Here is a 12,983-nt window from a genome sequence, read left to right on the forward strand (position 1 = left end):
TCTGGGACGACCGTTTCGTAAAAACAGCACTCCTTCTCCGTGACTGACAGCCGCCGCCAGAAGCGGCGTCGGCGGCTATCGCATCACCATGCGTGGCCGCAGTAGCGGCAGATTGGTCCGGCTTCGCGGAGTCTCCTCCTACGAAGACCAACAGTGAGACGTGTAACCCGTCCTTGCCCTTTTCCTCGGACGCTGTCCCGACTCCTGCGTTCCGTTCCGGCCGGTGTCCCGCCGAACCAGAAGTAGTGATCTTCAGGGATCGTCTTCTTAACTTAAGAGTGATGACTCGTCGACTGCGGCGTGGATTCAACAGTGTCCCTTGACATGGAATACCTGTGATCCGACCTGGTTGTTGTGCCCGCTTGCCTTGGGGTCGCTGGGCGAGCCCTCTTCGGCGTGTGCGCGATTGGTACCACTCGTGCCTTGCCGACCCTCGAGACCCCTTCGCTCCTCCTTGCGGGTTCTACGCAATCCGTTGCTTCCCCACTGAGGAGCAACGCCGTTTGACACGGTGTCCACCATGTCGGAGAGCCAGGCGGCCAAACTAAACCCCGCTGGTGGTCGGCGGCAGGTGAGTGGTGAAGATATGTGTCTGTGTGCTTATGGGACGCGGGGGGATACCCGTAACATTGAAGCGCGGCCGTCTCACACTTCCCCTCCCTCGTGTTTCCCATCGTCTCTTCCGCGTTCCTCCGTGGCGCCCCGTCGTCTGTGTGTCTCTTTCTGTTTTCTTATTTTCTTGCAGCTTTATTACAAATTTGAGGAAAGCGGCGGTGGCGACGGATTCTAAAAGTGGAGCGGATGTATGTTGCGTCTTTGCTTCAGTGGGCCCGCCGCGCCACATAGGCATGGGCCGGAGTAGAGTGTGGATATACCACCCGCTGCGAGCACTTGTCAGCGGGGCAGAGTGCGTGAAACCTGCTCCGCGTGCGTGCTGCATAGATGCGCTGTGGTTTGCATAGCAAGGTGTCTGTTTTGAGCTTAGAGTACTAGTTTGCGAACCCCTGTACGCTTACAAATGACTTCTACGAGTATCATCACTCGCAACGGCGCGAGACTTTCTGATTGAGAACGCAATTTTTGGTCCTTGATCATATTGGCCGTCACGTGAAAACAGTGTTGCGTACTGGCAAAAGTGATCGAATAGTTTTAATATTGTGTTATTGTTTTAAACGCTTCACCATTTCGACGGATGTGTGGCCTGGATACGGCATATCCTTGTGTCAATCCTTGGCTTCATACTGCCGACTGCGAACGAGTTTTGCATATTATAGTAGGCGGAAGGGAACAACGTGTGTCTTGTTTTATATGTACATATTCCACGCGACATTGAGGTTTAACGACTTCTGTACCTTGAAAACAGGAGTGTAGAGGGCGGCAACTGATACTTGAAATGTACTTTAATGCCGATTTAAAAGAAACATCGGCAGAGATTGGAAATGAACGAGGGATTTCAAGGATGAGACGCCTCGTTTTTGTGGATGTTTAATAGCTGGCCGTCTGCAAGTTGCTTTTGTACAGGACTTTCTTGTCTTCTCATAGAGATTGTTTTTCCTAGTGTTTTGTTCATCTCCATTAAGAGGCCTCCCCGAGAACCTTGAAACACGTTAAGTATCTCTCCTATATCGACCGTTTTCTTGTGTCTTCGGAACGCGTCGTTAAACAGGCAATTGAACTATTCCAATTTCACCGCTTCATTGAATGCGTTACTGTGCACGACTTCGTTTTTTCGCCCTTCGGCGCCAGTGTAGGCGCCAATCTAACCGAATATCCGTTATCTATATCTGCTGATTGCGTCACATGATGTACCGAGATTTATTTCTTCCTTTTAATCCCCAATGGAATGCCATACTTAATTGTGTTAGATCTCTAACGATAGCTTCTGACCGTCTGTCTTAACTCTACGGCTATCCTTTTCACGTTCTCACTGCGGTTTATCTCTCTTCCAATGCTGAAAGCTCCGTAAATTTGCAGCCTTCACAAGGAGGTCAAAGTTCGCGCTATACCGTTAGCCAAACTCGCAGAGGCTGTTGACACGAAACAATAAGACGTGCACAAGCGCTGAATGTTCGCAATTTCCATTTGTCATTGACAGGCTGTGCTTATTGATAGCCTCGGGATTACCCTTACCCTTGCACATTATACTTTTGACGTTGCCTCGAATCCTAAAAGCTCATTCGGGAGCGATTACATTAGATATTCGTCTCTTAATTGCTTGAAGGTGCATGCTGAAAGTGCATTGAAATGGTTGAAAGCACTTTTTTTTTTTGCCTTCAAGTTAGTCTTGTAATTCAGACTAACTTGGCTTGCATGATGAAGTCATGGACAGACCTTGAAGAGCAGCACCAGTAAAGTGTGCTTCGAGCGTGTAGCATTGGTCCTCCAGGTGCTCAGCTACCACTCTATAGGGCCACGTAGTCGTCCCTGCACGCATGGTTTAAGGCTAAGAAAAGAGGTGTTTAGTGCATCACACGTGAGCGAAGCCGTTGCTTTTTGTTCACGCACGTTTAGATGCATCCTTTCAGCACCTATAGCTTGCCCGTGGAGTCTATACAAACAATGGTTATCTTCAAGTTCGTAACATACTATTCTGTATTGAGAGGCTGTCGCTGAAAAGTGATCGCGTGTGCAAACATTATCCCTGTTTCAGCAGCATATGTTGGACGTCACTGACGTGAGATCATACTAACACTTACTTACGTGCGTAAGAACCTTCACTGAGCGCAGTGGTGAGTTTTCGCTTTTATACGTCACTGTACGTTGACTGTCGAGAAACACGTTTTACCACTGCGCATTTCTTCAGCAGATGCCATTAGTGTACTATATACGCGCTACAAGCAAAGACCCATACTGGGACACCCCCATATTCCTGATGGTTTCCGCCGATCCAACTAAGATGCGGCGTGCAGCCTGCGTGATGGCCGATGATCCCGAGCCGGGCCATTTCTATTATTCGTGCCGCGCTCGCATCCGGATTTATATATCATTTGCGTCGGCGACTTCCTGCAGGCAGCCGACGATGCATCACGCTACAGCATGTCCCTCGGCTTGCTGGTTCTGGTTGCCTTTTTTGCATTAGCCGGTTTCATTATTTTTTTTTTATGAACTCGGTTTTGTTCCTCTTCTTTACTCCTTTTTTACTCCCTTTCTCCGTGCGCAGACGATCGTGACTTATATACGACGAAATTTCAACCCCGTAGCAACGGGAACAGAAGGACTTCGTCTGTATATACGACGTATTCGCATTCTACGCTCGCATTTTTATCCAGGAAATGTACGCTCAGTGTTCAAAATGTGTATTGGTCCGTGGTGCTTCGATTCAAACATAGATATTGCCCACGCTGTACAACTCAAACGCGAGAAACATTGCGCAGTCTCTCCCGGAAGCATTAGGGACAATAAATAAGAAATAAAAACCTGCGATAGTGGCATATATTGCTACCTGAGGGGCCTTGACGCTTAGACATTATTTTACCTGCATATCTGTGGTGGTTCTTCACAACCTACTCAAACACTGTAGAGTAAATTTAAATTTGTTGGGTTGTGTTAGCTTCAATTCCCAATAAGAGGTATTCAGCTGTTTACAGTGGGCCACAATTACGTTATAATGCTTGACGGGTAAGCCATGACGGCACATCTGTACTAGCTGAATGCATAGTTCGCACGAAGGAGCTGACGCAGAGCGTCTATAGCTTACGAGGGACTTGACGCGAAAGCCTTGATTTCGAAGTTCAATCCTACAAGTGAATGGAGAAAATTAAGCCTTTGACGCGGAAGTCTACACAAGCGACCACTTCACAACACATCTTTTTTTCTTGACGCCTGCATTATCTTCAAGTAAACGATACGATAACATTTTATTAGGCGAGTCATTTGAGAGCGCAGCTCTTAGGCGCCCGTTCCTACGATGAGCGGCGTCGCCGTCGACGATAGACATTAAAATGTAACCGATAGACATGAAAAAATTAAATGAGAAAGAAATACCCAGGATGGAATGGGATTTGAACCAAGGCCCTGTGCGTGGTAGTCGAGTATTCTACCACAAAGCCACGCTGGTGCTTTTTTTTTTCTTATTCATGGAAAGATGACCTGTTATTGCTGTGCATGCGTTGCGCACTACATAATTCGTCACAGAATTACCTTAATATACACAACACCGACATTGTTCCCTACAGTAGGAGGCATTTCAAAAGTCAGGCAATCACACACAAGAGAGAGAGATAGAGAAGGAATGTAGGAATGTAGGAATGTAGGACACAAGCATCCAGAAGTGCAAGCCACTCCGGAACGGGCTCAAAAATCTCAACCAGCAGCTTCTTCTCGGAAGACAACGCCACGCTGGTGCTTGAAACTCATATGCAAAAAGACCCTATACAGGCGTCATGTCAGGCAAGGAATAGTGTTAAGCCATGTAATATAGCGTGGCAGAAGAGTAATATAACAACCAGTTATCACACAATGCTAACTGCGTAACGAGGGCGTGGTTTAATGCTTCCCACCCACTGCAAAGTGACCAGCCATAATTCTTCATCGTCATCAGCCACATGCAGTATCAAAAAAGCGCACATGATACCTTACAGATGTGTAGCGGGTACCTCGCTTATCCGCACAAAGACGAACAATGGCGTAGTGAGTGCTAGCTGTCCTACTTCACAAAAATTATGATTTATGGCGTCGTCGATACCTTTCGGAAAGGCAAAACTTCAAACACAGTTGACCTTGCCCCAAGACGAAGCTGCGCTCAGTATTCGCATTAGGCAGTATCGTAATCGTCGGTGAATTTTTATTTGTATCGTTTACTTTGTTGGTTTCTAAGAAAAAGACATAACACGGTAGTCTCGTCGTGAATTTATCTGTTTTCCTCATTCCTGCATGAGGAAGGGGGACGACGGGGAGCTGAGGGAGAACATATGCGAGAAGCTCTTTGAGCATGCATCTTGTACTTGGTACAAACGGCTGGGTATATGCCAACGAAGAAAAAAGACGTTATATATATATATAGTCGGCCTTATCACTCATATGTTATGGCTTGTTCGAACGTTCACCGATGCAATCTCGAGACGAAGTTATATGCTTATCAGCGGCCCGTGATTCGATGCGCGTTCTTAAACAGCCGCGTGTCAGTGTTCAGCCTTTAAGATGAAACTCCTTTCTCAAACAACGCAGGCTTCTGCACACGCGGGATTCGCTTGTGCTGCAGCCTTAAGGGACTCATTTGAATTTCCAATCGTTTGGCGATCGACAAGCCAATATAATGCGTGCTCTTTTGCATGAGAGGCGCGCAGAACTAGTTTCGCTAATCTTTAAACCCATCGCCCGCTTGTCTTAGTTTGCCTAAGACGCTTACTACCTTGTGTCCCTTTTATACGCTAGATGCTGAAGGCAAAATTTGGAAAGAAACAAGACACTGTAACCACAGTGCGTTCAAAGCTCTTGGAACACTTGGCACAAGAGTGTTGCGTGCGATTCTATAAAGTTGGGTCGAAAACAGCGCAGTTATCACATTTACAGCCTGTGTGTCGTCAATAGCGTCTGTGTTTTTTGTAACTTAAAGGAGTTGATTTATACGCACAAAAAGTACAGGAGTGGCTAAGAATAGGAATATACAAATTGCGTTTTGAGCAGCCACAGAAGCCCCACTATTCTATAGAACAAAGGCACAGAAGCCCATAGGCGTGCGCAGGGTACTTCATTAAGAGGGGGGTGGGGGTGAGGCGTAGTCTAACGGCAGCAACACCCCTCCCCCCTCTCCTGGGGGCGCTGCCGGAACAGTCCTCGGGAACATCGCACGCGAAGAGCATTGGCGTATCTACCCAATGAACTGTGTACACTTATATTTGTCAGCAGACCTAATTTTTGTTAGCTATGCCCTGTATGACATCACCACGCTGTGCCAGAATTCAAAAGCTTTGCTACATTCCCGCAAACCAGGCACTACGGCATTTCAAGTCAAGTTTCTGCACTCAACAAGGCTGATCCTGAATTATTGCAGCTAAGACTCTTCCATTACGGCACATGCGTGTATGCATGCTCACAGAGAGAAAGAGTGCAGTTGAACGATGGCTCAAAGCCTACCTTGGGAAGTAGATGAGGGCAAGGGGGCTAAGTATGGCTAAACTTCCCACATGAAGCTCCATACATTGCCCAACCATTGAGTGATGCGACCTCTTTATGCCCGTACACTTCCCGGAACGCCGAAATCAAGTCCTCCAGCCGGCGTTGTGGTAGAGTGCTTATGGTGCATGCCTGCTGACCCGAAGGTCGAGGGTTCAATCCTGACCGCGGCGGCCGCATTTTCGATGGATGTGAGAACGCTAGAGGAACCCCAGGTGGTCAAAATTTCCGGAGCCCTCCACTACGACGTGCCTCAAAATCATACCTTGACTCTGGCATGTAAAACCCCAGCTATTGTTATTATTATCAGCAGTGGTAGTAGTAGTAGTAGTAGTAGTAGTAGTAGTAGTAGTAGTAGTAGTAGTAGTAGTAGTAGTAGTAGTAGTAGTAGTAGTAGTAGTATGAAATCAAGTCATTCACATACCCACATGAAATGATGAACATTTTATGAGGAACATTTGCGATGAACATTTCCCATGCCGAAGCGATTATGAACAAGCAATCACCTCCGCAAGAGGTCGGACATGTTTGCTGTGGTGATTCACCTCGGACGAACAAGCAACCGCCTGCGACAAGCAAACAATAACATGAGGCATACATACTGCGCTCACAAACAGGCATGCACGCGTGCCTGAACACGCAATTTAAGTCTATACGCATGAAAATGTCACTCACATCACTGCTTTCAAGCGGAATTGATCCGTAACTGTGGCGTTTGCCCCTAAGTCCGCTTAAAATGCCGTATTATATGGGATTTTTTTCAACTGTGGAAGAAGGCCTCCATCCCGTGTAATCTCGTCCTCCGCGCGTGCGGCTGATGCGTCCTGCCGTATGGCGAAACCCCAGCAGATGCGGTGGAATGCCCGTTCGCATCATGATTTCGCGGCGTTCTTTTTTGTTGCCACGGTTCGCGGACCGTGAAAACAGCGGGAAGGCCTCCCCTTGCCTCCTTGCACCCATGCGCCGCGGGCGGGTCGTGCGTGGCCGGCAAAGCGGCACGTGCACGAAGTCGCCGCGCACATGCGGCTCACCGGGCTCGCTTAGGTGTTTTACGTCCCAAAGCTGCGATATGATTGATAGATGCCGTAGCGGCGGGCTCCAGAAATTTCTGCGACATGGGGTTCTTAACGGGCGCCTAAGCGTATATACGTACACGGCCCTATAGCATTGTCGCCTCCGTATAGTAAAAATGCGACCGCCGCGGCCGGGATCGAACCCGCGAAGTTCGGGACAGCAGTATAGCGCCATAATTACTAGACCACCGCGGCGGGTGCTTAAACTAGGCATAACACTGCGGAAACCTCACACCTTTCAGCTATATTGCGCACTCATGCAATAAGTATGCTTAGTTAATTTAGCCGTGCAATATCCAGGCACCGTTATGCATCAAAGAAAATTCTGAGAAATCGTTCAACTTTAGTTCTGGCGGTGAAGAGTACGTTCGTACAATACACAGACACACACGCGCGCGCGTGTGTAAAATGCGACCGCCGCGGCCGGGATCGAACCCGCGACCACGTGTGTGTGTGTGTGTGTGTGTGTGTGTGTGTGTGTGTGTGTGTGTGTGTGTGTGTGTGTGTGTGTGTGTGTGTGTGTGTGTGTGTGTGTGTGTGTGTGTGTGTGTGTGTGTGTGTGTGTGTGTGTGTGTGTGCGCGTGCGTGCGTGCGTGCGTGCGTGCGTGCGTGCGTGCGTGCGTGCGTGCGTGCGTGCGTGAGGGCGTGCGACCGGGGTTTAGGTCGCGCACGTCGGGACGTCCAGACTTCACCTATCGTCGCCGCTTCGCAGGTACTGTCGTGATAGATCTCAGGGTAGAATCTACGACACGATGGCGGGTTTGGATAAACGTAAGTTTGTAGCTGCCACCTGGTAGAGCTTGTATTTGATGTACGCAGTACATCAAATACACCCAATTATTTTGGCTGAAACTTCTCTCCAGCGTATAAAAAGCGGAGCTATGGGATGTGCGCTGTTTCCCATCAGCATCTTGATGCATCAAACTCCGCATAGTGCTGTATGTATATATGACACACTGAGCGTTACGCGGTTGACATTGTCCTTAATTTTCCTTTTTAAAGAGATATCGTTAAAGACCTCCTTTCGCAGAAATTCCTGTGTCGGCGTCGTTGGTTGTGAGCGAAAAATCAGCGTTGTTCGTGAGCGAAAACTCGAGATAAATGCAATTAAATAAAGAATAAGAAATCCTCGGCTCGAGTTGGGTTTGAAACCAGGCCTTCTGCGTCACGTTCAGGTGTTTTACCACAGAGCCACGCCAGTGATCGAAACCGCTCCGGAAAAAAAACCCTATAGAAGCGTGATGTATAGTGCAAGGAGTCCTGTTAACAGATGTAATGCTACTTATGACAAGGGTAGAATTGCACTAGACGTCACATCATGTCAATTGCGCAACAAGTGGGTCGCTGAAAGGCCCATCCAACTCAAAGCGCTCCGGTATGATCAATGATCATCGTCAACAACATAATCAACAGACTGTACAGCTGAGCATGTGCGCTTGTTTCCTTACGGACGCATAGTGGTGACTTCGACCATTCGCAAAAGGAATAATTATAGTGTAGTGGACAATTCGCAACTTTATTCGCACTAGGTATTCTAGGATAGTTTGAAACGGCCCCACGTTACACGCGCAGACGTTCCTTTTCTTGAGGCACGGTTGAGGGGCGCACCGCGGAGTGATGTTTGGCTAGCGATTGAGAAGGCTATGCGCGCACGGGGCCCACATGCGCCATCGTGTTCTATACTCTTGAAGGCGAGGCTCAAGCGTCCTCGAAGTTTTTTCAAGTTTTGTTATTCTTGGGTACAAAGCGAAACACTTAATTTCCGAGCGCCACTTATAACTACTGATCACTCTGAAAACAGTCCCCGTATAGCTGAACTAATACCGCGTTCACACTGTGTCAACTTGAAGTTGACATGCACATCACGCTCACTCATCGGAAAGGCACACACATCATCGAGTACAGTACGGCCGAGGGACGGTCATTTCTTACAAACACAAACGTACATCGAATTTAATGAGCCTTCTAATTCGGCTGACTGGAATGTAAAATGATTGAGGATTTATTGCTCTGGCGTAACATCGTTGCTTACGTTCGAAGTAAAATCGAAAGCCGGTCAGTTCGCACGACGCGAATAAGAAGACAAACGCTCGGCTTACAGAGGGAGAAAGCGCGCAAGAATGCGTATGAATTCAGGGAACGCACCACAGTCCTTCCAGTTGAGGTCATATCGGTTTTAATGACGCCATGCTGGTTTTCTTGTACGCACTTCATGTAACGACGTATGACGTTAACGAAAATTCTTGACCGAATTCAACTACCGTATTTACTGGCATACTACCAGCTATGGCTAATGTTGATTAGTGAAGGAAGGGGATTTTGAGGGCTTGTCTTGTTTTGTTTGTCACAACATTAATGAAAGCCAGCAGATAATGAAGCCAATGAAGGTACAGGGGACGTAAACTGTACTCTTTTAAGTGTATTGTAGCAATTGTGATAAAGACGTGAAGAAAGTAAAGTGGACGAAAATACAGCTTGCCGCCGGCAGGGACCGAACCTGCAACATTCGGATCATCCGAAGGTATGTACTAGAGCACTGCACGGGCCGATTTTTCCGGCCCGGGCCCGGCCCGGCCCGAAAACACCATGCTCCGGCCCGTACCCGGCCCGGCCCGGTCCGTTTCGGCTAGTTGTGCCTTGAGCATAAAGGAGGCACTGTCCAACCTTCGGTTATTGTGAAGATACCTGCCGCACACAAGATATTTTCTAGAGATTGTTTTAGGAACTTCTTTCAGTGTCACGACTTTCACTGGTACTGTGTATACTTTCGGTGAATTACGCGCGTAACACTCTTGCGAAATGATTGCAGGGCATTATAAAATATAATTGGAGTCATAGCTGGCTTTTTCATGTACGCACGCCGTGCTAACCACGCAATCTCATTTTTGCATTTAAAAGAACAACTACAAAATATAATACCTGCATAAAGTGGAGAAAAAAAAGCATGACATACATTTTTTAGGTTGAGTCTACATCAACTGCATACGAGCTAGGGCTGTTGAGTAAAAGTAGCAAGTCTCCTGCAAACTTCGATCATCTATTGCACAATGTAATGGGAAAAAAAACGTGCTGTAGCTGCTTCTGGGAGGAATATACCAGGCTGGGCAGCGTTACATAAATTAAAGCTGTCGTGTTGACTCCTCGACAGGCAACTGCACCCAACATACACTACGTTTTCGTGTTCAAAACAACAAGGTTCTCTGTCCCACCCTTCTTCCCCGAGTCACCGCCACCGCAGTGCCATAGATCTGTCAAAGCGAGGCACACCCGTTAACGAGCGAGCCACCGTCCTCGTGTCAGACGTGTGTACAGTAACGGTGTGTTGAATAAAGGGTGGCTTAAATAAAACTAATCAGTCTGTGTGTTGGGTATTCCCAGAATCCCGGATCGCTTCTCTAGCCTCATCACTCCAGTTGTGAGCCACACTCGGGGAAACGAGTGTCTCTATGGTCCGGCGCCTCACCACTAGTAATGAGAAAATCAACAACGGCGTTCGCCCTGTGATAAGAGTCGCTCTGCATCTTGCACTTAAAATGCACGAAAAACAGCTCCTGAGATATTAATGACCCACAAGTTGCGTTGGCCAGTCTACGGGCATGTGAGCGTAGCTGCATACTCGAAATATTTCCCTAGATACAAACGCGCACATCTTATATACACTAATCTAGGCAGTTTACCGTTGCTTTCCTTACACGGTACCCAAGAACGTCTTTCACTCACTATAATGGCGGAAACTTATATTAGGCGTGTCTTGAAATCCCGTGTAGCATACCGTTGGAGCAAAATTGTAGACGTCTTGTACTATGCAATTTCTGTGCACGCCAATGCACTCCAGGTGGTTAAATTACCCGGAGCCCTCAACGACGGCGTCTCATATAGCCTGGGTCGCTTCGGGAAGTTAAACCCCACAAAACAACAAAAACAAAGCCACACAACGTACACACGCAATTATACATATATGTACGAGACCCCGGCCTAATACGGGCCTGGCTCAGGCCCGAGCCCGACCCGAGCCCGAAGATCACGGGCCCGAGCCCGGCCCGGGCCCGATCCAACAACCCCTTACCCGGCCCGGGCCCGGGCTTTCGGGCCGGCCCGGACCCGTGCAGTGCTCTAGTATGTACAACGATAGAATACTATGGGTACGGGAAAGGCAACGCCGGCTGCAAGAAGACCCCGAAGCGATGGAATCCCTACGCGAACGACGACCTGCCCGGAGATCTATGGAAAGTGCGAACGCTCGGTTTCAGCGCGACTTTCTGCCTCTGGAGTTTGGACATCCGTGTCGTGTATGTATACGTGATCGCAGGGTCACAAGATGACGTTAATATGGCGCTGCTGCTACAAGCTTCCTATCGCTGTAGGGCCCGCCGCCCAGGCGATGAAAGGGGCAGCATGTGCTGAAAAGCTTGCTTGCAACGACCCCGCCTTAACGCTACAGACTTTGGCTGCTTCCAGTGATACAACCTTTTCAATCGCACATGCTGCGACTTATATTGTTGGCTGGAGTCAACGTTTCAAATAAGACGTCTCTTCGTCAGGGCTCCATCTTCCCCTCTGACGATGGAGTCTTTTCCCGTCTTTCTTGTTCGGCCCAACTCAGTGTACTTGCGTACTTTGGCACGTAAGACCCGAGAAATATTTAAATACCTCTTTTACTGAAAAAAGGGTCGCGTAAGAAGTCGTTAATGTCTTCATACAATAAGAATCAAATGATTGAGTTGTCAAACAATCTTTTTTCGGCGCTATTCCTTCCTGGTTGCGTAGTAGTATGGTGCACTACAACGCAATACAACCTAACCTACAACATAATCAACCTAGCCACAACCTAACCTAACCGGGCTTTGGCAGGATAGAAAGTAGGGACACTGGCCGTGGAAAGAACTGCGCTGGTCGTATCGGGATAATACTATAACGTTGATAATTAAGTGTGCGCATGTCTGCCATATCGTTCAAAACACCGTACGTGCTGATTCCGTCAAAGAAGTAAAAGGGAAAGTGATTATATTGAATGATAATTTAGCTATATACTACTAGCCAAATCGGTTTTTGGCAGCTTGGTCCACGCAACCGAGCCTGCGTTGAAGCACAGATGGCGATTACGTACTACATGGGCAGCTTCGTTATGCAGTGTATGCTATGGCATGTTTTAGTTTTGGTCCAGGCACGATACTGAAGGCTTTTTTGGTAGCCGTTCCAGCGCTGCTGGCATATGAAGTGTGTTATGAAGAATGCGTGCTGGCGCTAATTACCCTACATGCCTGTGTTCTCGCTCAGCGCCGATCTCAGCTGTACCGCCCTCCCTCTGCCATTTCTCTCTCTCTCTTTCTTCCTTTCTTTCTTTCTTTGGCGTAAGAGAAATGCGGTTTTCTACATCTAAGGGCCCAAAATGGAAGCAGCACTTGACTGCTGCAGTTCATCCCAAAGAAGTGTATATGAATGAATGATAGAACAAGTGATTATACTGTGTGCTTTTATGAATGAATGAATGAATGAATGAATGAATGAAACAGCTCATTGAATGGTCTAGGCTGGTTGGGGAACGAGGGTGTCCTCGCATGGACAACGTCGCAGCAATCTCGGATTGCCGGTTAATTAATGCCGTCTGTAGCGAATACCTGTACTTCGGGCGTCTGCGCAGCTACAACGCTGCTACGTACCGTCTCGCCGTGATCAGCGAGCAACGTGCGATTGCTGCAGTGTGCTGCCGCCGCCGCCGTAGCAGCAGCAGCAGCAGCAGCAGCAGCAGCAGCGGCAATCCACGGTGGACAGGTTTTTCGGGTTTCGCTCAGGCGC

General features: G+C 48.1%; 1 protein-coding gene across 2 annotated transcripts in view; it reads left to right on the forward strand.

Moving 5' to 3' along the window:
• The first annotated feature begins 256 nt into the window (after nt 1-256).
• LOC119383610 (uncharacterized) overlaps nt 257-12,983 on the forward strand; it is a 279,696-nt gene continuing 266,969 nt past the window's right edge. The window contains exon 1 of one of the 2 annotated variants that reach the window (XM_037651861.2): nt 257-571. In XM_037651861.2, coding sequence (XP_037507789.1) covers nt 521-571 — 51 coding nt within the window. In that variant the 5' untranslated portion in view covers nt 257-520. The remainder of the gene's footprint in view (nt 572-12,983) is intronic. The other variant, XM_037651864.2, reaches the window with a different exon arrangement.

Source organism: Rhipicephalus sanguineus, chromosome 2, assembly GCF_013339695.2.
Source record: "Rhipicephalus sanguineus isolate Rsan-2018 chromosome 2, BIME_Rsan_1.4, whole genome shotgun sequence".
Taxonomy (NCBI): Eukaryota; Metazoa; Arthropoda; class Arachnida; order Ixodida; family Ixodidae; genus Rhipicephalus; species Rhipicephalus sanguineus.